Below are 25,041 nucleotides of genomic sequence, written 5' to 3'. Positions count from 1 at the left end.
GGCTGGACAGCCATGGCCCCCTGCCTCCCACCAGCAGCAAGCCAAGAGCCTGCACCTCACAACACTGTTACAGCAGGCAGCAGGAGCGTTGCCAGTGGCTTATGGGTCCCTTGGGGTCCCGGCAGCCAATGTGGAGGAGAGCCATCACAGGCAAGATGGGCCCTGACCAGCACCGTGGAGGCAACGCATCCTTCCATGACGCAGCCCCAGGGAAACGATGCCCTGTGCATGGCAGAGCTGGCGGCGCTTCCTCCTGCAGGGCTGCCTGCAGGTCCCAGATGTGCTTAGAAGGAGCCGAAGCACTCACCTGCCAACCAGCCTGAACCAGGGAAAGCGGTCGTAGAAAGGATCTCCACCAGTCACCACATTGTCGCAGTCCTCGATGACACTAGAAGGCACTTCTGCTGCACGGTCATACATTTCACGCATCAGGTCCAGGCGCTGCCTGCAGGCAGAGGTGAACGCGGTGAGCAGCAGTGAGAAACCAGGCTGAGTCCGGCCGAGCTCTTTTCAACAGGGGCATCGTTTGCCCACCTCAGCTTCTCCAGGGTCCAGTAATGTGTTGCCCCATTCTTCTGGTCCTGCACCTCTACAGCCACAATGGTCCGGGGGAATGGTCGCTTCTCACGGTCCTTGGCAGCATCGGGAGGCAGCAGGTCAGGAGGGAGAGGTGAGTACAGCGTGTCTGTGAGAAGCACAAACTGGAACTGGACCTGGAGAGGGGCAGAGGGGGATGGTGAGCCACCTGGGAGGACAGTGGGTTCCGCACAGTGCCTTTGGCAACCCCCTCCTCATCATATCCCCAGCTGCCCATGCTTGTGGCCTCTGCCATGGGTGCCACAGCAAACTAGAGAGGACCCCTGGGCACTCACCTTCTTCTTCAGCTCCACGCTGATGGCATTGGCCTCCTTGAGGAAGATGGCATTGCCCCAGAGCAGGTCACGGAGGGAGGTGAACTGGTACCACTTCCACTTCCTAAAGGCCCAGAGGGCCAGCTCGAACTCCCGTTCTGTCCACTGCACTGTGAGGACACAGAGGGACAATCACTCCACCGCCGGGAGGGACAACATTGGCACAGAGGTGCCCAGGAGACCCATAATCCTCTTCTTGCTCCCACAGAGGGCATCAAAACCCTGTGGTGGCACCTAGCCCTCACCTTCATCCTCAGGTTCTTCCTCTTCCTCGTTTGCCTCAGGGTAATACCTAGAGTCCATCTGCTTCTGCAAAGCCTCCAATTTGCTCTCATAGTCCTGGGGGAAGGAGAGAGAGGAATGATGCAAACCACAAGGTGTGACCTTTCTCCATGTTGCCACATAGCACTTCTCCCTTACCACAGGAACCTGGCCTCCTCCCTCCTCCAGATCCGTGTTTATGGAGACAACCCCAGGAACAACAGGTTTGCCCTTGTTTTTAGGACACAACAGAGCTACCCCATGCAAACATCTGCCAGGACTCGGTCATGCCTGGGCAGCCTGAGAAGAAGCCAAGTCCTGGCCACCTACCAGCCTCTGCTGCTCAAGAAGGTAATTTGCCTCCTCCCGCTCCTTCCGGTACTGGTCCTCCAGTTCCTGGAGCCTGAGAGGAATGCGGAAGGAGACAATGACCAGCCTGGAGGTGGATGCCCAACTCCCCATCATGCCAGCCCCCATGCCCTTACCGCTGCTCCATCTCCTGCTTCATGTCAATGCCCTGCTTCTCCAGCAGCTCTCTTTGGGCGAAAGCCCAGTCCACAGGCTCAGCGGGGGTCTCAGCGCATGGGGTCCGCTCCCGCTCCTGCCGAGCCTGCTCAGGGTGGTTGAAGCGGAATACATGGCTCTTCCCCATGATGATGCGGTTTCCTACAGGGATGCATGTAGGGCAGGGGGAAAGGGCATGGGTTTAATGTGGGACAACCTGCAGGGCCCCCATGGGATGGAGGGAGGCAGGTTAGAGCTGCACTGGTGTGCCGGCTCCAGTGACCCACCTGAACGCAGGATGCTGGGCTCCGTCACCTTTTTACCATTCACATAGGTGTCAGCACCTTCACAGGGCTCCAGGGTCACTATTACTGCAGAGACAGCAGGAGGGAGAGAGAGGGAGCAAAGGTAAGATGGAAGCAAAGGGATAAATCCTGCATCTCCCGTTCTGCTGCTTCTGCAGATCTGCCCCAGCTGGCACCCCAGGCACAGAGTTGGGCAACACTGGGGTACCCACTGGCAGCACCCACACCCTGCGCAACCAACAGGGCTTGGCCAACCTTATGTTAATCAGAGCAGTGCCAAGGACTAAAAGCAGCTGGAGGCTGGCCGTGAGAGGATATCAGAGCCTCCAGCACCCACCTCCAGCCTCCACAGGCTCGTCTCCCAAAGCCCTTTTCCCCCCAGGATCCCACTGATTTGCGGGATGGGCTCTGCTCCTCATCTTGGGCAGGGGAATCATCTACTGTCTGCTCTTCCCTCACCCTGATTTCCCTGGCCTGCCTCACCGTGGCAGCTTCTACATGCCTTGCACAACCTTCCCTCTCAGCTAGGTGAGGGCCATAGCTCACTCTGGAAGCATGGAGAGGCCACAGCCATGCAGGAGAGCCCTACTAGTCTGAGGAGGGCAGGGCACCAGGCTGGGTGCAGGTGCTGGGGCGACACAGAAGAACTGGGGTTCCCAGGAAGGTGGAGCCCCTCCAGACAAGGAATACCTTCACCACCGGTTTTGGTGTCGCTGCGGAAAAGGCAGTGCTCTTCCTTAATGAAGTGCCCGCTGAGAACGATGTCCTGCCTCTTCTCTGCATCTTCCCGGCCAACCCTGCCGGGGGGAAACCCAGCTCAATCCTTCCTCAAAGCAGCCCCTCCCTGGGCCTCCCCCAAAACCATCCTTGGGACTGACAGGAGCAGCCCTTCATGCACAGCAGGATCAATGACCCTAACGAGATTGCCAGGCAAATACATTTCTCCCACGTGGCTATTACACTCTGGGGACTCCCCCAGGAATGGTGCCCAACCTGGGGACAGTTGTCGCCCCACTGCCCACTCAGGCAAGTCAGGCACTGAGATACAGGCTAGGTTCCCACCGCTCTGCGAGACCTGGCCCTCACCTTGTGATCCCATCCTTGATGTAGTAGAGAAGACACTCAGACATGAGCGGGTCCTCATTCAGGTTGACCAAGTGGGGCGTCTGGGAGAGACAAACAAGGAGTCACCCTGGTGCACCCCATCTACCCAGGTGCTAAGGGATGCTCCCGAGGGTGGTGGGAACTCAGCAGCGCCTCAGGCTGCCCCCTGCACTGGGTTTCCTGCCCTCCATAGCTCCAGGACAACAAGCCCAGGCAGGTACTTTTCAAGGGGAGAACCAAGCAGCCAGGATGAGGATGACCTGCCTCCACATGCCTCCTTGCTTTCCTCCTCAAAGGGCTGAGCCCTGTGCACCCTTCCCCTGCCTGCCTTTGAAAATTCCTGTTGCAAACAGGCCCAACACAGAGCCGAATGCTTCCCATGGCAAGTCAACAATATGGCTTAATGTCTCCTGGTGTGGGACCTCTGCTCACCTGTGCCACGCGTCCACGGGTCCTTGCCTCACTGTAGCCCCTAGCTCCGCTGCGGGCAGCGTAGCTGAGGCAGAGGCATGTCCCATGCAGTGGCTGGTTTAGGATAAAAGGAACTAAAAGTGCACATTTTCCTCCACTGACAGCACAAAGACAGATTAAGCACCTAAAAGAGCAGGTCCCAGACCAGAGGTTCAACCAAAACTAGTGAAGCTGTATCCTCAGGCTGAATTTCACTCCTAGTCTGCTTCCTAACAGTTCCCTCCCATCACTTTCTTCCCCTGGGTCACAAACCACTTTGTTCTTGACAAGAGGCAAGTTTCTCCCACCGACCACAGACTTCCCTGACTGCAGCTAGCTTATCTCACCCCATCACAAGCTGCTATGATTGCACCTTCAGGCAACAGGCAATGTCCCAGGAGTATCAGTAGGTGAAGTTCTGAGTTTCCCAAAAATAAGACTAGACTGTTAGAAACATCTTATCAGCCTGCTGACACCTGGCATGCAGAGGTTTCTCCGTCACGACAGTGCTATGAGCCCTGGCTGAAGGAGAGACTTACTGCAAATAGGGCAGGAGAGCTGGAGGTCAAGGAAAATGCAGGCTCTTCTCCATGGTGGCTGGCAGGAATAAGCAGGCTGTAACATTTAACCTCAGGCCCCTCTAGCCAAACACATAGCCCAGGGGTCCTAGACTCCTTCAGCTTGCAGCTCTTCTCCAGATTTGCAAAGCTGACTAGTAGAACACAAATACTCTACCTTCCACTGAGCTCCTTGGAGATGTTACTACTCCAGTGATGGCATACACCAGAACAACAAAGTCCTGGCTGCTTTGCGCTTAACAAAATGGGGTTCTGCATGCTACCAATGCTAACTTTCCTCATCAGCCGCTGGCTAAGTCAGAGGAGTTTCCACCTGCCAGACAGCCAAAGAGCAAGAGGGCACCAAGACCACCACAGCAATGCCCCACCTCCAAGACCAACGTGCTTCAGGGAATAAACCCCCCCTCACTTTCTACACAAAGGTCTGGGGTCCTAACAGGCAGCATGTGAGACAAGAGTGAGGAACAAAGGTGGTGGTATAGAACGTGTAGAAGGACAAATTTCTATTTGTCCTAAGAGCCATGCCAAGGCATGCAAGGGGAAGGTCCTGAAGCCTTCATTACCAAATGTCACCACCTCAGCTGAGGACACACACATCTACTAAGATGTTTGGCCAAGCCAACCAGCATCAGCTGCCAGGGCAGCCCTCAGCATCCTTTGGTGCAGCGGGAGAGCTGAGCAAGCCTGCCTCAGTCCTACCTGCACGTGCCTGCACCTCATCAGCCCATGCTGCTCTGCAGGCTTCACAGGGTTGGGGCTGTAAACTGGATATCCCTACTATGACGGTTACACAGACAAGCAAGGGGCAACGATGCACTGTAACTGGTGCTTGGCAGGGTTTGCTGGCACACAAACTCTTCAGGGCACAGCCAGTATTTTCTTAGAAAATACTTTCCAGGATGCTACAAGCAATAAAGAGTATAGAATGTTTCTGCACTCACATTCCTCAGCAAGGACCTGCCGGTTTCAGGGGCAGCAATTTCAAATACCCAAATATGGATTTTTATAAGCTGACACTGAAGTTCAACACGGTGATCATCAGCAAAGCCCCACATGAATGGGGACAGCACCCAGGCAATGGGGGCTGGACGTTTAGCCATGTGTTTCTACTGATGTTTGTACCCAGCAGGGTCAACACTGGGATTTCCCACATAGGTTTCAGAGCCAAGGAAAGACTAGTGAAATATTTGGGGCTGGCCAGCAGCGACAGGGCAGGTCTGAAGGGAGCTGCAGAGGTAGAAACCAGCCCTTGTTTGCCAGGAAGAAGACAATAAGATGATCCTACCTTTTTAGGAGAGAAAACGCCCAAGGTGCCTCCATCCTCCCTCATGGCCACCCCCATTTCAGCTAGCAATGCTTCCCTGAAGGAGCAAAGGAAAGAATAAACTGTCAAAGCCCCACAAGCCCCTGGAGCCAGCACTAGACAAGCCCAGGATGGGACCCGAGCCCATGGGTTTGCCCCACAAATCACAGCTGTAGGGCTTCCTTCAGCCCTCTCTGTGCTCTGAGGGTTTCTCAGGGCAGACCACATCTGTGCAGACTAATGTGGTGGGCACTGGGGTACCTGCAGGGCAGCCAGGGTATGACTGGACAGTCACATGGCCCAGCTGCCCCAGGGAACTGAACCGCTGTAGGCAAAGTACAGAGGAGGGGAGATGCCTGGGGAACCCCACCCCATCCCATTTCATCCCACCCCAACACACCCACCTCTCCATCCGGATTGCTTCTGTCCTCCGCAGCTTCTCCTCCCACGTCTCGTTCAGCTCTGCGATGATCTTCTCTGTTTCCTAACGAGCATAGGATTAGCAGGGTGTTAGCATGTCCTACAAGCAGCAGACCTGCCTGCTCCGCCAGGCTCTGCCCAGCATGCCACAGTAGAACAGGCTGTGGCAGGATTTCCCCCATGTCTTTCCATCGTCCCCATCTTTAAAGAGTGAGGCACGAAGACCAGCCTCTTCATCCCCTTGTTGCCAGCCTGCTCCTGAGCCATGATGAGCTGAGAGTGCCCAATCCCAGCCAGGAGCACCTGTCCCGCAAGGCAAAGGCAGCAGTCACCCCGTGGGGAGGACGGCAGCACTGGGTAGACCCTACCACACTGAACCCTCTCCCGTCTGGCAGCTGTGGATCTGTCCACTCCGCAAGAGTGTGCCCAAGCGTCGCTTCCCATTAGCATCACCCATAATGAGTTTCCAGAAAATACCGAGCCCCCCCTGCAAGGCTCAGTGCAAGAGTGTTGAGCTGAGCCCTCTGTCCTACCATGCGCCAGCCTCTTACCTTGAGCCTTTCGATCGCCTCTTCACTGCCCGGAGCAAACATGATGCGTTCGTGGAGGCTGGCAACAGAGGCGGCACGGCTGGACAAGGCCGACAGGGAGGAAGAGGGGCTGATCCCAGCGATGGCATTGGTCACTGTGGAGAGATTGTCATGGCGGTGACTCAGCTCTGCCCCTCTAGCATCATTATTGTTCACAAAGTCGGACACATCTATGGGCAGGAAAGGAAGGATGGGCCAGGGAAAGACACACGGACAGGAAAAGAGAGAGAAAGAGAAAGATAGAGACAAGAAAAGCCGTTGGGAAAAAAAAAAGAATGGCTGGGTGCATCAAGAAGAAAGCCAGGAATTACAAGGAAAAGCCACAGGCGACAGCACAGCAGTGCAGGCAGCAGCAGGGCAAGGGCATGCGCATACCTCCCCCAGCCCGGGCAGCCCCCCCAGGCGCACGGGCTGTTTTGGGAAGCAGCTGTGGGAATAGCCCTGGAGCCTTCCCAGGCTCCCAGGGGTGCTTTATTCCAACACCAGATCCTGCAGCCATCAGGTCTGGGATCAACTGCCCTCCCCAAGAGGAGAGGAGAGGTGGCAGCCCTCTGCCCTACAAAGGGGTTGGGGGGACGGAGCAGGAGGAGCCATGGGATCTCCTTGCTGCCAGAGCTCAAGTCCCTGGCCCACTGGAGCAGTGCCTTGGCAAGGCAGCCAGAGAGAAAGCAAAGTGAGGGCAGAGTAGCAACATGTCTGTAACAGGCAGCGGCACTTGCCTGCCACTACCCCAAGTATCAGCTGCCACCAGACCCAGGTGCCAGAGATGCTCCTCCAGCTCCAAGAAGTCACAGGGGCTTGGTGTGCTGTGCTGGAGGCAGGCAGGGCACAGGTTAGCGGGTGTACTGCTAGTCACCTGTCTCCATCAGCCCACATTTGGGGGAGCCAAGCCAGGTCCCAATCTCCTCAGTGGGCTCATCACAGCCTGGCTGCACTGCCTGGCCCGGGTGGGGATGGGGTGATAGCTCTTACTCACAAGCAAAAACCTCCTGGCCGTCACCACACCCCCTTCCATCAGGAGAGCACCATGCCAGCCCACCCAAGTGCTGTGCCAGGCTCCAGCCCCAACAAGCCCCAGCACCAGCAGAACAAGCAGCAGTGACAGGAAACATCATGACAGCATGAAGGAAGGAGTCCCTTTGGGGACTGGGCCCTCAGCACAGCAGAAGAGGAGGACACTGGTCCCTCCGAGTGCTATCCTGAGCCCAGGCGCTAACTGCAACTCTGCTACCATCCCCTTTGTCAGCTCTCTGGGGACAGCCAGCCTGAGGGCAAGCACCTCTCCATCAGCTGGAGCCAGCTACAGGAGCCCTTCCCCATGCTGCACAGGTGCACCTGGGCACAGCCTACACCTCCCAAAAGCAATGAAGCAACAGAGAGTACCAGTGATAGGGAATACACACATTTGGATCCTCCTGCAGCAGGATGGGCTAAGAGAGAGAGAGAGGGCAGGGAGCGGGGGTAAGACAGAGAGAACAGAACAAGAGTGGGTTCATCTCAGTAGGATTTCCAACAAGCACACAGAGGAGAGGCCACAGGCAGGTGCAGCCCCAGGAACATCTTCCTGGCACCTCTGCCAGGTGCGGGATGCTGAAGATGGGAGGGGAAGGGGGAGAGGGGAGGTCTGCTGGGTGTAAGCAGCTCCTCCTGTTTACAGGAGTGGGCTGGCAGTTGTGAAGTCATGCGCAGGGGCTTGCCGGAGGCGTCCCAACCACGCTTTGGCAGCCTGGTGCTGCTGTGTGGCCGGCAGAACAGGATGCAGGGCAGTTGTGGGGATGCCAGCCCCAGAGGCAGGGGGCACTCCAGCCTGCCTCTGCCTGGAGCCACTGCCAGAGAGCACTTGGCGGTACCTACTGTCAATGATGTCCCCAAGGCCCTGGGCATAGAGAAGGTCACGCAGGCGTGCCACCTCGTCCTTCAGCTCCCGGATGAGCTTGTTGTTGGGGTCCTCATTGATGACAGCATTGCAGCGGATCTGCTTGGCACGGTCGGCGTACCTAAGGAGAGGCACAGCCCTGCCTGAGCAGCGGTGGGGGCACAAACCCCCAGCTGCTGGGCAAGTGGGAGTGCCACTGAGCCCCTCCAGCAAGTGGTCCTTTGGAGGATCCCAGTGCCAGGACCATCCTTTGGACTCGTCTGAGGTTGCAGGGTCCCCCCACAACTCCCCCCAGCCAAGGTTGCCACGGAGATGAGGAGAGCATATGGCAGTGCTTGGATATCAGAGAGACACCCCTGCCCTCACCTGCTGTGGGGGGACAGGGGTACTTCCTCCTACCTGAGGGTGCTGAGGGTCTCATCATAGTTGATGTCAGCAGGACTGAGAGCAGCGACCATGGCCGTTCTGGAGTTGCCCCCTGCCCAGATTGATAGACTTGCATCAGGGAGACGCTGGTCCCTGTGCCAGCTGTCACCTTCCACTCAGCGGCCATGCTTGCCGCCAAGCTTGTACCTCCCACTTGTGTCCTCACCCAGGTTCTCCCGCAGCAGCCAGGTCAGCACCGAGTCCCGGTAGGGGATGAAATCCGTCTTCTTCTTCTTTTTGTTCTGGGGGATGCAGAGCACAGGGAAGTGCTGTCAGACTGCCTGCTTGCTTCAAAGGGAAGGTGGCAGCCAGTCCCCAGCCATGGGGACTTGGAGGAGGATCGCTCTGCCCAGCCACCACAAGCTCAGGCAGCTCTGCTCAGCTCCACAGGTCCTGCCTGTGAAATGCCCTGCCTGGGCTGGGCCAGGTGTTTAACGCCAGATACCAAAAGCCATAGGGTGAGGAGGGTGATGAGGATGCTGAGGGCTCTGCCAGCCCCCAGGAGAAGCATGGCTTGGGTCCAGGCAGAGCCTCAACCCCAAACCATCCTGTTACCCACTCCCACCCACCTGTGCTAAAAACCAGCCCCTCTTCCCCCACCCCAGCCAGGGCACCTACCTTGTTCGGCCCCGAATCCTGCAAAGAAAGTGGAGAGACAGTTTAAGTGAGATGCTCCCCTCCTCAGCACCTACCACAGCTCCCTGTCCCACAAGCAGAGAGCAGCAGGCGCAGGTCCCCAGAGAGACAGCAGCCTCACCAGCCCAGCTTGTCCCAGCCCCGGGGACAGATTGGAATGTATCTGCCTGTCCCCTGGAGCCAGGATATTCCATCCCTTGGAGCTGAGCTCATTCCCCTGCAGTGCCACCACTCATCTGTGCTCTGGCTACCTACCATTTCGGCCAGGGCAGAGATGACTTTCCCCAGCGTGGTCAAGGACTTGTTGATGTTTGCTCCTTCCTGGTGGAGAGAGGAAAAGCCCAGATGCTCAGGCCCCATTTCAGAGCAGCGCTAAATCCCAGTGCACCAGGAGGATGGGGAGGTCCCAGTACAGATTGGGCAAAGAGCAGCTGGTCTTACTCAGTAACCAGCATCCCCCAGCTGGGACTCAAGGATCCCAGTGGAACTGGCACTGGGCAGCTTTCAAACAAAATCCCATCAAGGATTTTGGCAGTGTAGTGGACAAGAAACCAGGCAAGGAAAGGAGATGTCACAGGTGGGGACAAGGTGGCAGGACACGGCATTCCCACTGGCGGAAGGGGACCTCGTGCCAGCTCTCACCTTTAGTCTTGTGCCCTTCGCACCAGTGGAGTCAGCTCGCTCACTCCCTGCCAGGTCCACCAAGCTGATTTTGCTGACCTGCAGGGAGAGATGAGGCTGTCAGCCCCAGCAGGCACAGCAAACTGGGCCCTGGCACAGAGCCGAGGAGGGAGCAAAGACCTCTTGTATAGTAACACTGCTCTGAAGGCAGAGTTGGGCTCTGTGGGGTCATCATTGCCGGGATTTGGCCAGTGGCAGGGCTAACATCCTTGGAGGCAGGGCTGGAGGGCACCAGCTGCCAAATACGCTGGCCAGGGGCCAGTCCCTTGAGGGACCATGAGCCCAGGATGTGTCTGGGACTTATCACCATCCTGTTTAAACCATCAGGCCACACCATCTCGTCCCAAGTGCTGTCCATAACACACAAAGCCCTTCCCGGGTCCATGCGCGTTCCTCTGAGTCGCTCAGGATCTGCACCCACCTTCTCAGTGGTGATGTCTGTCTCAGCATCGTGCCGCTTCTGTGTGAAGATGATGTTGAACACAGCATGGGAGCGGCTGCTGGTCTCGTTCATGTTGGTAGCAGCCACTGTGCTGTGGGGAAAGGAGGACAGGGAAGTATGACACTCTGCAGGGGACACTGGAGCGGCTGGTGCTGGGGCCAGGGCTCTTTTCAGGATAGGGTACATGGTGGGAAGGCAAGTTTGGAGGACAGGAGAGGACTCTGGGAGAGGATGTGCAAAAGTCTAGGCTTTCTCCTGCTGGCTCCAGTGCATTTTCAGAGCAGGAAGGAGGTAAGGTGAAAATAAGTGGTGGGTACCCAATGCTCAGACAGGAGGGGACTGCCACATCCAGAGCAGCCAGACCAGCAAAGCAAGGAAGTTAAGCAGGATCTTCTGGAGGCGTGTGCAAGCTCTCCAAATCCTGGCCATCTCCCGCTCCCCCAACTCACCGAGCCTTGTTCCCAGAGTCCATGAGGTCCTGGATGTCATTGTAGGAGGTCACAGCCAGCTTGGAAAGGTCCTCAACATACGGGCCCATAAGGGGATGCTCCCTCACCCGCAGGTTCCCCTTGTTCTTGGGGTTGAGGAGGTCCCTCACGCGCTCGCAGTATATCTCCATGTAGCTCACCTACAGAAGAGGGCACAGGCAGGACTAGTGGCTGGCAGGATGTGGACACTCAGCAGAATCAGGCCCTGCCCACCCATCCCACACCCACAGACAGGAACCTCCAGAGAGGGGTCTGCACACCAGCATGGTTTGCAGAGCCGGGTAGGAGGCTGGATCCGGACTAGGCAGGCAATGGGGTGCCTACCTCCACAGAGTAGGACATGTTGTCATTCGTCGTGTCGTTGATGCGGGAGAAGAGGTCCTCGCACAGCTGTGGAGAGGAGAGCCAGGCTGCTTAGCGCCTCACCAGAAGAATGCTCCTGCCCAGGGTGCCCAGGCCACAGGGATTTCTACCTCTCATCCCAAAAACCAGAGCTCCTGAGTGCTGGGGTGGCTCCTGGGGAGCTGGCAGAACCCCCACTGCTGATATGGGGGTTCAGCATCCCTAGAGCCCCCTCAGTGCGCTGCTGGGCCAGCACATGGCAGCTCTCAGCAAGTACAGCCAGCTGGGACTCAGTGCTTGGACTACTGCTGCTCACAAACACCACACGCAAGTGGCCAGACCAGAATTCATTCGGTCTCGGAGGAGTTCAGCGTGACCCTCATCCCCCTGCTTTCCAGCGAAGACATGCTGGATTGCTGCCACAGCAAGTCTGAAGCAGATCTTTGCAAAGCCTGACCCTACTCCCACCTTGCTCCCCTTTTCCCTGCTCGCTCCACTTTTCCTTTGGGCATCCTACTGGGACCAGGGGAACAGGCAGCTTTTCACCAGGTGGTACCTGTGGAATGATGCCTTGCTGGTCCTTTTCTTGCTTCCCCATCATGGTGTAGGATTTTCCAGCACCTGTCTGCCCATAGGCGAAGATGCAGACGTTATAGCCTTCGAAGGCATGTTGCAACATCTCCTCACCAATGTCCCGGTACACTTGCTTCTGAGATGCATAGTTGATGTCTGCGGGCTGCAGAGAGGAGGGAAACAAGGAGAAATTTGGCCAGGAGGTCCTCCTGCCTCTTCCCAGTCCAGCCCAGTGCTCCAGGTGGGCTCAGGCCTCCTGCTGCTTACCGTGGTGTGGGACCAGTAGGAATAGTCAAAGCTGAAGCTTTTTGGTGTCTCTTTGGGCTGCTTCGGGTTCAGGATAGCTAGGGGCAAAGAGATGGGAACATGAGGCTATCCGGCCACCCATGGTACCCCCACTACCCACATCCTGCTTGTGGGGGGAGAAGGGTGATGGGGTTCAGTCCGAATTTGTCCTGGAAAACAGGACCAGGACCCTCTAGCTCTGCAGATTGGTCCAGAGCCCCAGAGGAGGTGGGTGTCATGGCCACCAGCACCTGCACCAGCCCAGGGAGCAGGGCAGAGCCTTGCCCAAACACCTTGCTGGGCACTGTGTGGGGGAAAGGGCTCCTTCCCTTGGGCTCCTTCCTGCTTCAGCACCTGCCTGTGGAAGCCTGGCACTGGCACAGGAGGATCACAGCCTTCCAGCCACGCCCAAAGCCACACATGTTGGCACTGAAGGGTGCGAGCAGCCACGGCCCCATCTGGGCTCCCCCAGGCCCCCTCTGGCTCCTGCCCCTCCTCCCCTGCACTTTCTTTTGGGTACCCAGCCCCAGCAGGGTGATTAATGTCTTGTGTTACACCGCCAGCAGAAACAAGAGCCTGCTTTTTCCCATCTCGCTAGTGAAAAGGACGTTGCCATGGAAATTGGAGACTGCATCACTTCTCATCCTCCGTCGACACTTCCCCCCCACCCACCCTGTAGAGCATTTACGACGGGTTTTTTTATTGAAACAACAGATGCATCAGAAGAAACCCAAACCAGCTGGGTAATCACGAGATCCAGCCATCAGCCATGTTAGGTGTCATTGAAATGACCTTGCGGGCCAGCACAGCACAGCTCCCATGTCCCCAGCTGCTCCCTGCCACCACTGGGGATGAGGAGGCTGTACAGCACCAAGGCCAACAGAGCTCCCTCCATCACAACCCCAACCTGCCCTGGGGCCAGCACTTGGCCAGGGCTTGTGTCTGCTCAGGACTCAAGCTGGGACCTTCCCAAGCAGCCCCAGGCATGGTGCAACCTGCTCCCCATGGGGTCAGTGCGTGGTATTTTGGATACAGATGCTTTCTGCTCCAAAGTCCTCCTCCACTGCCACAACAGATTCTCCCCTAGGACGGATCTGCCACTTCTGGCTGGAGACCCATCCATCCCTGCCAGCAAAGGCAGCAGGGCAAGCAGGTGGAGGGTGGGAAGCAGGGTCAGGATCCAGCCACACACACGAAACCACAGCACGGTGCTACTCAGATACCCCTCGCTTTGGGCAGGAGCCCAGCTACAGCACCAAAGAGGGGCCAAGCACTGGCTCCCTGCCTGCCCACTGGAGGCAGCATGACTCAGGTGCTCCAGATGTCTCCTGCATCTCATGGAGACTAATTACCAGAGTCAGAGCTGCTCTCTCAGGAGAAAGGGCTGGGCAGTAACATCCCCATAGCTACTGCCCATCACAGAATCACAGGATGGTAGGGGTTGGAAAATGGACCTCTGGAGATCATCTTGTCCAAACCCTCTGCTTAAGCAGGTACCCGTAGAGCAGGGGGCACAGGGCTGCGTCCAGGCAACTTTTGAATGTCTCCAGGGAAGGACACTCCACAACCTCCCTGGGCAGCCTCTTCCACTGCTCTGTCACCCTCACAGTAAGGAAGCTTTTTCTCATATTTGACTGGAACTTCCTGTGTTCCAGCTTGTGCCCATTGCCCCTTGTCCTGTCATTGGGCACTGTTGAAAAGAGTCTAGTCCCATTGTCCTGACACCCACCCTTTAAATATTTATATGTATTGATGAGATCCCCCCTCAGTCTTCTCTTCTCCAGGCTGAACAAACCCAGGTCTCTCAGCCTTTCCTCATAAGGGAGATGCTCCAGTCCCCTGATCATCTTGGTAGCTCTCTGCTGGACTTGCTCAAGCAGTTCCCTGTCCTTCTTAAACTGGGGGACCCAAAACTGGACACAGCACTCCAGATGAGGTCTCACTAGGGCTGAATAGCTGCATCCCACAGCTGCAAACAGATACTTGAATCTCCCTGCTGGGATCCAGGCGAAAATGGCACCAGGCCCCTCTGGGCAGTGTGCAGAGCCACAGGGGCTGCCCATCCCTGCTGGTGCTGGTTGGTGTGTAGAGGGCCTGTGAGTGGCCATTGCAAAGAAAAGCAGGTGTGGAGGCCATGCAAGAAGTCAGGTGGAATGTCTCTGATGGCTCCTGGGTTTCACCTGGCAGCTCTGCCATGCCACCTGGCCCTCCAGTTCTCAGCTTGGGTCTGTCTCTGCCCTGTGGAGGTGACCCTTGCTGGAATGAACAGGAACATCACCAGAATGAGTCCAAAGGGGGCAAAAGAAGGAGCGGGTAGGATGGGGCCGCACAAGGTGGCTGTTCTGCATCCCAGTGCCAGCCCACGCTGGTCACGGAGCAGAGGAACAGCTGGGGATGGCGCTGAGTGGCTCTGGGCATCCCAGCTGCAGCTGCCCAGCTGGCCTGGCAGGCCAGAGACCAGGACACAGGGGAGAAGGGAGGACACCGAGAGCAGCAGATCTCCCATCCCTGAGCTATTGAGCTCTCCCCATGACCCTTTCATTCCCATTTATTTGCCTCTGTATGGCTGTCTGCTGCTGGTGGGCTTTTCCTCTCCTGTGACGAGGCATCCCAGGGCTTTTGCAAAGCTGCTGCAAAAAGATTTGTGCTCTGGCCAAAGGGGATTAAAAAAGGAGGGGGGCAGGGAAGGCAGACATACAGACAAGAGGGGGAGGATGAAAACATTTGGAGATGGCCCTCATCTTCACCCTGAAGAGCCAGCGGCCTGGGAGAGTGTAGCAAGTGGGCAGGCCCTGAGCAGACTAAAACCTAAGACCCACAGGAGAGAATATAATTGCTGTATTTTAAAGCCCACAGAGGCATGGCTCCGGATGGAGAATATTAATGGCCTTGAAGGATGAAAGCTGAGTTCCCTTCCTTGCCATCCTGGTGGGAGCTGCCAGGAGAGGGGCCGGGAGTGGTGGTGCCCAGGCCAGTCCCCACGGCTGTGCAAAGAGGGGGATGCCATGGGAACAAAGCAGCAGTATTGGCGTGCAAGCGGGTGGCCGCAGTACAGCAAGCCAACAGGGCAGCAACTCTAAGTTTGGGGGGAAAAGGACAGCACAGAAGAGCTGACCCCTTCCCACCCCGGCCCCTGCTGCCCCCCACAGAGCTTAATGAATTAGGCAGAAGAACAACCTCCCCCACCCCAGTACACGCAGGGGTCTCTGCAAATAATCCTGGGAAGGAAAAAACTTGCTCTTACCACCCCTAACATTTATTTTTGGCTTCTCTGCAAGGAACTGGGGGGCCAAGACAGTCCTTCTCTGTGGCAGGGGGCAGTCAGCACTACCAGCATCCTCCTGCCTCTCCCAGGCAGCAGGAGAAGCAGGAACCAGAGCCCCTCCCCAGCGCCTGCCCCCCAGTCCTCAGGCTGAGGGGATTAGCCAACAGTTTGTCCATTCATGGAAAAATATGTCGCTGTCAGCAAAGGGCTGGCCCAGGCGTTGCCCGCAGCCCTGCCAGCCTCCCCTGGTGCGGGCAGGGGGACAAGGGGCCTGGGGTATGGCCTGTGGGGGTTGCAGACAGCGGGGCTGGAGACAGCAGGATAGACATAGGCAGATCACTCTGAGCAAACACAGCCGTGGCGGAGGCATGGGATGCCTGATGCTTTTGACCAGGCCTGGGGTACAGCAGGTTTCCCCCACCCATCAGGGCCAGACAGGAGTCTCCCCTGCCTACACCTAGGCTCAGGCACACATGCAGCTCCTGCTGGGCTGGAAAGACTTCCTCGGCATGAGGGGAGCAGCTCCACACCCTGGGCAGACAGAGCATCCCTGCACAACCTGGCAGGGAGAGCCCCCTGGAACACCAGAGACTAGCAGGTGCTGCCCTATGGACCCCACCCATTCCTGCTCCCCAGGGCTAGGGTGAGTGGGGGACCTGGCAGGGTTACAGAGCCACCCTGCACCCCTGGGTGCCCTCCCCTCCCTCCCACCAGGGTTGTCGTGGCAGCCTGGCAGCACAAGCAGCAGGGGTGGCTGGCATCGGTGTTTCACCCACCACCACTGGTGACACAGGAAGCCCCAGGCAGGCAGGCAATAAGAGAGAAAGTTATTTTAGATGCCATCCCATCTGGAGCCTTCCAGAGCCAAAGAGTAGTGATTCAGCCACCTTTCCCACCCTACACCTCCAGCAGCAGTTATTTAAAGAGGGGTGCATGGTGGACAGGCTCCTGATGAGACAGTTGGCCCCAAGCCCCCATGCTACATCCCCCCTCCCCAAGCACACCATTTCCTTGGCAAACTCCGCTCCTGCCCCTCCATCCTGCTGGTGTTGCAGCTCCAAGCCCCATGGAAGCAGGGATGGGTCCCAGCACACTGCAGTGTGCGGTACCCAGCCAGGTAGTGCTGTCAGGAGCCACTTGCTGGCCAGTGCACAGCTTCCAGGCTTTGACAGGCAACCACGGGCTGGGCACCCTCAGCCCCATATCTGTGCACTGGCATTTCCAGGCTCTTGTGATACTTCCTCCCCCTTCGCCTGCCAGGGGATGCTGCCCCATTAAGTACCACCAAAACCCAAGGGCCGGGTGCCACATAGATCCTGCCGCTGATATTTCAACAGCAGGACTGCATTTCCCTGTGGGAAAGGTGACATCCTCTCGTGATTCCTTCCTCCAAATGACACCAGGTGCTACAGGCATCACACCAGAGATCCAGCCGCCCTGTGCTCGCCACTGTGGCCGGACCATGCACGCTTCTCCCCGGGCAGCAACCAAAGCCTTCCCAAGACCCTCTGCCCCCAACACTGGCACTCACTGGTGGTGCTTCCTGACATCTGGATAATGCATTTAGATTCCCGGCTCATCTCCCGGGAGTTGAAGGGCCGGACGCGCACCGCCACCTTCACGGATGCTCCCGCCATCGTGCTGGCCAGAGGTGGGTCCTGCTAGTGGGGAGCAGCAGCTGTCCTGCAAGGAGGGAAGAAAAGGGGGTTAGGCAAGCTTGCATCCTAATCCCCATCTCACAGCCATGCCAGAAAAATGAACCGAAAGCCTGTGCAACAAAACCTCCTGGGAATGCTGGTTTGCCTTTGTCCAAAAGATGGCATTTTGTTTCATCCCTCAATCTGCCTGCATTTTGCCTCTCCCACCCCCCCTCTTATATCTTAGGTTAGGACCCCCTCTCAGTCCTGGGGGACACCCCTGCCCTTCCCCAGGACAGCACCCAGAGTCTCCATCACCCTGTGGCATCACCTAGTGGGTGTCCACAGCAGGGGACGGGGCCGTGTAGGCATCACCATGACCCCTGAGCAGCAGTTTTTCCATCCCAGGGTGCCAGTGGCACTGAGCAGGTAGCCCCCCACTTGCAAGCAAGTCCACAACCCCTTGCCCATTATCTGAGCCTCCTGCCTCCGCTCCAGCCCTAGCAGAGCAAGGACTGGGCAGCAGGACCTGGTGGAGGCAGGGAGAAAAACGATGGCATTCGTGTCAAGAAAAGAGGTGGCTGTTGAACACAACTGCTGGTATTTGCCTCTCATTCAGCTCCCAGCACAAGCAAAAGCATGGTGTCAGCAGGAGCAGCACCAGCCAGCAAGCCAGTGGTGACTGCACTGAGCTGAAGCTTCCAGCTCACAATCATTTTTCCACTCCTTTTGCTAATAAGATATTAATCATAAATCTCACAAGACGAAACCAACAGCTCTCTCACATCTCCCAGAGCAGATGCTCATCCCAGCACTGGCGTCCGGGCTCTCTGCAACCAGTCCCACCTTCCCTGAGCCCCAGTCAAGCCTCACTAGCATTGGTCAGAAAAGGATGATGGGGTCCTTCCCTTGACCTCCTTTGGGATCAGCCCTGAAAAAAATCCATTCCTGCCTTCTAACACTCATCCCCTCTCCTGCCTGTCTCCTGCTTCCTGAATCCCCATGCTGAGCCTGCCAGCAAAAGAGGAGCTCCAGCACCCCACAGCACAGGCAGGCACCGGCTCCTCCAGCATCCCTGCCCATGGGACTCCTGCCTGTGGGACTCCTGTAAGGAGTTTGCAAATGCTCTGGGGCTTTCTGAGCCTGGTATTTGCCAGTGGGATGCTCGCTCTGGGATGAAGCAGATCAGGAGTAAGCAATGGCACAGCTCTGGTTACGCAGACTGTGACCTGAAGGAAGTGGAGCAGTAAGGATGGGTCCTCAACACAAGATGGGTTTTCCCATGGTGGAAATGAAAAAAAAAAATGCAGCTGAATTTGTGAAAAAGGAAGGGGGGGGGGGAAGGGGGTAAGAAGGAAAAAATAAATCCACAGAATAGAAAGTGTCTCAAGAGAAGGGGATAGCTTTAAAACTAACTGAGGTTTCATTTCCAAAGGGGGTTGGAGGAAAAACAACATATGCTTTACCCAAAGGCAGGTATATTCACAGTGCTGTGGAAAAATCTGCAGCCAGAAAGTATTATTAACTTGGCGCTGTCTTTCAAAAATGCTTTGCCTGTTTTAAAAGCAAGTCTGCATCCCTAACAGCCGGCGGAGGACAAATCTTCTCTGGTTAGAGTTCCCAAACCCTCCTCTCACCGCCCCCGCTGGGATGGCTCCGGAGCTCCCACTGTGCTTAGCCAGCAATCACACTCTTAAAACCCACCAGCTCCAGAGTTCAAGCATTTGGTCTCAGGCTTTCTTGAGCGTGGATTATTTTAAGCAGCCATTTAACACCACCGAGTCCCTGAAACAGCAAGTGGGCTGCTGCATACCAACCAGCCTCTGCCTTCCCCACTCCGCTGCTTTCTCAGAGAGGGGAGAAAGGAAAAATTAAACAGGACTCCTTGACAAAGTTGATTTTCCCATGAAATTATATGATATATTTCTGGGTGGAAGGGATGCATCCTCACGAAGCCTTTGGCTTGAGCTGCTCCACCCCGTTGCACCATTGGCATTCAGGGACAATGGATCTGTTGCTGGGCTAAACCCCACGTAGCACCCGTCAACTGCCTGTGTCAAATGCTTCCCTCTCCTCCTCTACAGCCAGGACAGCTTTCTTCCCCACAGTTTTCAGTCTTTCCAGCTCCCAGGGCTTCGAAGAGGTGGGTCAGGTCCCCGGGCTCCCACCTTCCGGCACAGCGCTCAGCAAGAGCCACTGGCACCATAACAGCACACCCACCAGTAGTTCCACCAGCCCCAGGACCAACCACTGCCTGACATGGGCACCTTCAGACCCTGCCCTCATTCCCTCCTGCCCCTGTGCCGTTCCCTTCACAGTCCCCTCCAGCCCTATCACTTCCCATGAAGAAGCTCTGGTTTCTCTTTTGTCCCACTTTTCCAAGCACCTCCTCTTGCTGCGTGCAAATCACCACTGGTGACTGCTCACCCTCCTGTGCCAGGAGTGCCCACTCAACCCCACAGCAGTACCCCTCCAGCCCACCTTTGTTGGCCGTGAGAAGCCTCCTCCTCACCAGCAGAACCCTTCCTCTCTCCCTGCCATCCCAATGCCCACATCCCAGCATATTCCCAGTAAGCCATCTGCCTCACCTCACCCAGCAGCACAGGCTCCTTTCCCTGCCGGTATTCCCTGCTGCAGAGCCACCCGCTCAGCTCCATTTTCTTCATTTCCTTCAGCTTCCGCAGTCAGCAATGTGCCGCTTCCCTCCTGCTTCTCTGCAGTTCTCTAGTCCCATCTCTGCCACAGCAGTGCAAGGACCCCAGGTGGTGCCATGCCCCCTTGGGGAGCACCGACAACCCCCTGCCCACCTCTTTCCCGAGCCTCCTCTCCCTCCCCCAACTCTTATTTTCCCAGCTTGGCCACAGGGAGGAATTCAGCCTGCAGCCCACCTAACAGCAGCCTGCAGCACCACCAGCCACGGCCAGCACCAGCATCACTGGCCACAGGTGCTCAGCATCCCACAGAGGGGACACACTGCAGCAGGCAGGCTGGGGCAGGCAGCCTCCCCCAGGGCAGGCAGGCAGCTTGAGCCTGTCCAGCTCTCTCTGCCTGGGGACAGTCAGCCACCGATTGCTTAACCTGCCATCAAGAGAAATTCAATAGCCACTATCAGCCTTTCACTGGGAGCAGGCCAGCACCACAGCCTCACTCCCCACTCCCCTCTCCCTCCCCACCTCCTCCCAGGGCCACCCCACACACCAGGGAGATGGCAGATAAGGACAGCAGAGTTCCTGAGGCCATGGTGTGAGGGGCATATCTGGACCTGACCCCCAACTCTGCAGGGCATCTCTTCCCCAACATCCTGTGCAGCCTGCTGTGCTCTGCCAATCCTCACCGATACACCTGCCAGCCCTCAGCCCTCGGTGATGAGCAAAAGGCCTAGAGAGCAATGATTAACTGGATCAGCTAAGATTAATTAGGCAGAGATTAGCTAACAAGAGCTCTCTTAAATCCGAGGGCTATCAACTAGCAGCCCTCCTGCCACTGCTGAGAGGGGACCAGTGGGACAGGGAGCGTTATCCCCAAGTACCACCTGCAGCAAGCTCTTCCCTTAAGGATGCTGCAAGGATGTGCTGTGCTGCCTGTCCCCTGGGTGCTGCAGGTCATTGGTGTTTGAGTGATGCTAATGGTGGTTGGCACAGCTTTGGCAAATGAAGAGCCGCCTGCGCCAAGGGAAATCAAGATGAGTTTCTCCTTTTGTCTGCGTGCATCCCCACGTCACCTCGGTGGCAAGGGTGGACGCCCTGTCTGGCTGTGCCTCCTGAGCAACGGTGCTCTCAGCCACTGATGGGCTTTGTTTTAATGAGCCCTTCCCCTGCATCCCTCATTGGGGCCCCCCAGCTCTATCTGGGACTGTGGGACCCTGCCCTCCCTCTGGGGACAACAAGGGCAGTGGGGGACCCTGGGGGCAACTGGTCCAGACAACACAGCACCATCAGCGCTTGCCAGCTGAGCCTGCTGGCTGCTCCCCACTCACCTCCCACCCCAAGCAGGGCAAGGAGCCGTGACAGTGCAGTTTTCCCCAGAGCAGCACCTGCAGGCAGGGAAGTAGCTCAGAGGACAGCCCAGGGCAGGTGCCCCCCCCCCCCGCTGAAATACAGCCTCCTGCTTCCCAGGCGCCATCATGGGCACCCTGCCCTGTGCATCTTTACCTCCAGCCCACCCTAATGGGGGACACGGCTTTGGGCAGTGTTTGCAGCTCCCTGAGAATTTCAATGCGGATTAAATTTGCAGGTAGTTAATTTAAGGTTGCAGATGACGGGGTTTGCTCACTGCTGGCCAACTCCCTATTCCTGCTGCAGAGTCACCTCACAGTCCATCACCCATTCTCTCCATCCTTTCTTCCACACAATAAAACCCACAGTAGAGAAAAGCTGCCTGGAAAAGGCAATGAGCTCTGGCAAGTTACCAGCATGGCTGGACACAGAGAGGGGGTGGACAGCTGGGGTGGGGGTGGAAACACCAGGTCTGGACACCCTCCCGGGGTTTGGGGGCTGCAGCTCTGGCCACACGCAGGGAGGAAGGAGGGGGGGGGTGGCAGCATCTGTGCCAGCACCAGTTGCCACCTCCCAGTCAAAATGGAGGTCAGCGGCAGCATGTGGGGATGGCAGAGCCCACCACACCCCTGGCTGTACCCCATGCCACTGAGGCCACCTGCCAAAGGGCTGCTCCAGGCACTGGGGCGTGGAAGGATGGCTGTGGGTTGTCAAGGGAGATGCTCAACTGGTTCCTTGTTCTCCCCGAGTCCTGCAGTCGAGATGTGGGATCTCAGCAGCCAGAAGACCACAGCACACAGGGGAACTGCAGGGTGAAGGGGAGGGAACGCTGCCCCATGGGGCATGAGGAGGAAGAGGCAGATGAGGAAGACAATGTGGCAGGTGCAGGGCTGTTCCCTGGGAGCCCAGGTGGCCAAGCACAGGGCTCTGCACCAGCCCCTCCACCAGGGACCACCCCCTGCTCAAGCCAGAAGCCATCAGCGCTGGCCCGCAGTGACATGGCGGCCCTTGCCCAGCTCCCCCCAAGCACAAAGTCAGCAGCAGCAGCTCGTCCTTGTGGGGCAAGCAGGAGACTCATCTTTACATGGACTTTGCCAGCCTCCTGCCCCAGGCAAAAGCCCCAGCCCGGGCACCTACTGCTCCCTCCAGCGCTGCCGTTGACTCTGAAGCATAATGATGATGGTGCAAGATGGCTCAGCTTCATGGCCGCAGCCACCTGCCCCGGAGGGGAGAACAGGGGCTGCTCGAGGGGTGAAAAGGGGTCCGTGTCCCCCCTCCCACGGACTGCGGGTATGGCAGCCTCCCCTCCCCACCCCAGGCTGGTGCCGGGGCCGCAGAGGCGTCGTTCCATCCCTGGTAAGGCCGCCCCTGGCGGGATCCTTCTGGAAGCCAGGGCGGCGCCCACCGCCCACCGCACCGGGGACCCGCAGGCATCCGTGGAGCTCCAGCCTCCCTCCCCCGCGCCTCGGGGGCCCCGCAAAATGGCCGCCGGCCACAGCCCCCCGATCCCGCCGGGCCCCCAGGAGGGCGCCTCCCGCTCGCCCCGCCACGCCTCGTCCCCGCCGGGACCGAGAGGGGCGTCACCGCCACCGGGCGCGGCGGGGCTGCTGCATCCCGCACGGTGCCGCCCGCCCCTACCTGTGCCTGTGCCTGTGTCTGTGCCCGTGCCCGTGCCCGTGCCCCTGCCCCTTTCGGTGGGGCGCAGCGCTCAGCCGCGGGCGGGGGGCGCCGGCATGAGGCCGATCGCGCGGTGCGATGCGGCGCCGGTGGCGGCAGCCCGCCCCTGCGGTCCCCGCCCGCCCCGCCCCGCGCCGGCCCGCGCGCTGGTTGGCCGCCGCCGCGCGGGATGAACGGCGGGGAAGAGAAAGGGGGGAACAGGGAGGGCGCGAGCTGGGGATGGATCGGTGACGTCAGCGCATCCCCCCCACCCCCGCCCCGCGCTGCGGAACCGCCGCAAAGGCGCGGGGAGGGGCGGGGCCCCCCGCGTCACCCGGCAACCGTCGCCCGGCAACTGTCCCCCGCATCCCCATCGCTGGTTCCCCGGGCGCGGTAACGCCGGGAGAGCCGCCTCCTCCGCTGCTTCCCGCCGGCCCCGGCACCCTCCCCGGCCCCGGTTGCCAGCATCCACCTCCGGTGACGAGCCTCTTCATCCCCGCGGCCTGCTGACCCCCTGTCCCGCAGCCCCCAGGCCGGCTCCCTGTCCATCTGCGCTGGGGAATTTAGACCCAGCGCAGAAAGATTAGGCCTTTGCCGCCAGCTGTTTCCAGCGGCTCATCCTCCCTCGACCCTCTGCACCCACTGCGATGCGGTGCGTCCCCTCCCTACCCCGCCGCCCAGCCTCCCTCTCCCGCGCCTCGGGGGACCCCTTCCTACCCCAGCCTTTCTCCAAGACTCCCTGGAGGACAGGCAGCAGTGAGGTCTTCATCCACCAACCTGCTACAGCAGGGTGGGTCTCCGGAGGGTCTCTCCTACAAGTGTTTTAGGGAGTGACCATTCCGGTGATGCTGCGAGCATCTGGCAGCAATCTCAGTGGCAGGGAGTCTCCTCAGCCAGAGGAGGACATGGCTGGGGCACAGGATGAAGGGCTGGCTCGGGACCTCCCAGGACACCAGAGTTTCTGGTACACACTCCAGTAGATGCATGCAATGCTACAGGCTTGGGGAAGAGTGGCTGGAAAGCTGCCTGGCAGAGAAGGACACGGGGGTACTGGTTGGCAGTCTACTGAATGTGAGCCAGCAGTGTGCTCAGGTGGTCGCCTTGGCCACCAACAGAATCCTGGCTTGTATCAGGAATAGTGTGGCCAGCAGGAGTAGGGAAGTGATAGTGCCCCTGCACTTGGCACTGGTGAGGCCCCACCTTGAATATTGTGTGCAGTTTTGGGCCCCTCACTACAAGAAGAACATCAAGTTGCTGGAGCGTGTCCAGAGAAGGGCAACAAAGCTGGTGAAGGATCTGGAGAACAAGTCTTATGAGGAGAGTTTGAGGGAGCTGGGACACACCCAGCTAAGGCTAAACACCTTAGCCTGGAGAAGAGGAGGCCGAGGGGAAACCTTATCACTCTGCAACTACCTGAAAGGAGGTAGTAGCAAGGTGGGTGTTGGTCTCTTCTCCCTAGTTGCTAGTGATAGGACGAGAGGAAATGGCCTCAGGTTGTATCAGGGGAGGTTTAGATTGGATATTAGGAAAAATATCTTTATTGAAAGAGTGGTCAGGCATTGGAACAGGCTGCCCAGAGAGGTGGTGGAGTCACCATCCCTGGGTATATTGAAAAACCGTGTAGACGTGGCACTTCAGGACATGGTTTAGGAGGCATAGTGTTAGGTTGATGGTTGGACTTGATGATCTTAGAGGTCTTTTCCAACCTTAATGATTCTATGAGCGCTGGACAGCAGTCTCCAGGCCAACTGTGCTTTCTGACATCCATGCAGCTTCAGCACACTGGCTCCCAGCTCCTCTTGGAGATGAGCATCCAGCTGCCCAGGCAGAGGGGCTTTCACCTGGCACCATGCCAGGCCCATGCACCTGCCCCAAATGTCTTTGGCACCAGCTACCAGTGCCAGGTCTGCTAGGGTGGGACTTTCCACCCCATATCAATCACCCCTAGCCCAAACCTTTGCTCACTGAGTGGCTCCTCTGGCCAGGGACCTGCTCCTGGATCAGCCAGGAGCCAGCAACAGGCAGCCCATTTGTGTTCCAGCGTATGGATGGCAGAGAATGTGTCAGAGGATAGGCTTGATACAATGGACTGTGGGCACATATAGCAGGTGACTGGCACAGCATATTGAACAGGCATACGTGGCCTGTGACACCATCACGACACACTGTGATGCCCATGAGCGACGCTGACTCACAGAGCACAGCTCACTGAGGCAGGGACTGTGACCGTGTCCCACCCCATAGCTCTGCCTTTGTGCAGACCATCCCAATGGCCACCTTCCTCCAGGGCAGCTGTCACTTGGCCAGGAGTCC

General features: G+C 57.9%; 1 protein-coding gene across 15 annotated transcripts in view; it reads right to left on the bottom strand.

The window, feature by feature from the left end:
- Positions 1-22,895, bottom strand: part of KIF1A (kinesin family member 1A) — a 42,470-nt gene extending 19,575 nt beyond the window's left edge. For 4 of the 15 annotated variants that reach the window (XM_075099680.1, XM_075099690.1, XM_075099683.1 and 1 more), the window contains exons 1-26: positions 22,711-22,895; positions 16,972-17,123; positions 12,158-12,234; positions 11,874-12,053; positions 11,300-11,365; positions 10,937-11,115; positions 10,467-10,578; positions 10,007-10,084; positions 9,620-9,685; positions 9,347-9,364; positions 8,895-8,970; positions 8,702-8,780; positions 8,281-8,423; positions 7,830-7,856; positions 6,388-6,596; positions 5,821-5,900; positions 5,399-5,474; positions 3,068-3,147; positions 2,672-2,778; positions 1,964-2,047; positions 1,658-1,838; positions 1,503-1,575; positions 1,157-1,250; positions 873-1,021; positions 535-713; positions 308-445 (exon numbers count right to left, since the gene is read on the bottom strand). In XM_075099680.1, coding sequence (XP_074955781.1) covers positions 308-445; positions 535-713; positions 873-1,021; positions 1,157-1,250; positions 1,503-1,575; positions 1,658-1,838; positions 1,964-2,047; positions 2,672-2,778; positions 3,068-3,147; positions 5,399-5,474; positions 5,821-5,900; positions 6,388-6,596; positions 7,830-7,856; positions 8,281-8,423; positions 8,702-8,780; positions 8,895-8,970; positions 9,347-9,364; positions 9,620-9,685; positions 10,007-10,084; positions 10,467-10,578; positions 10,937-11,115; positions 11,300-11,365; positions 11,874-12,053; positions 12,158-12,234; positions 16,972-17,077 — 2,657 coding nt within the window. In that variant the 5' untranslated portion in view covers positions 17,078-17,123; positions 22,711-22,895. Of the gene's footprint in view, positions 1-307; positions 446-534; positions 714-872; positions 1,022-1,156; positions 1,251-1,502; positions 1,576-1,657; positions 1,839-1,963; positions 2,048-2,671; positions 2,779-3,067; positions 3,148-5,398; positions 5,475-5,820; positions 5,901-6,387; positions 6,597-7,829; positions 7,857-8,280; positions 8,424-8,701; positions 8,798-8,875; positions 8,971-9,346; positions 9,365-9,619; positions 9,686-10,006; positions 10,085-10,466; positions 10,579-10,936; positions 11,116-11,299; positions 11,366-11,873; positions 12,054-12,157; positions 12,235-16,971; positions 17,124-19,665; positions 19,802-22,710 lie in introns of those variants that run through there. The other 11 variants (XM_075099688.1, XM_075099689.1, XM_075099692.1 and 8 more) reach the window with 7 other exon arrangements.
- Between the last annotated feature and the right edge of the window lie 2,146 nt (positions 22,896-25,041).

The sequence above is a fragment of the Phalacrocorax aristotelis genome, chromosome 7 (assembly GCF_949628215.1).
Source record: "Phalacrocorax aristotelis chromosome 7, bGulAri2.1, whole genome shotgun sequence".
Classification (NCBI taxonomy): domain Eukaryota; kingdom Metazoa; phylum Chordata; class Aves; order Suliformes; family Phalacrocoracidae; genus Phalacrocorax; species Phalacrocorax aristotelis.
This window is presented reverse-complemented; position numbering and strand designations above follow the sequence as displayed.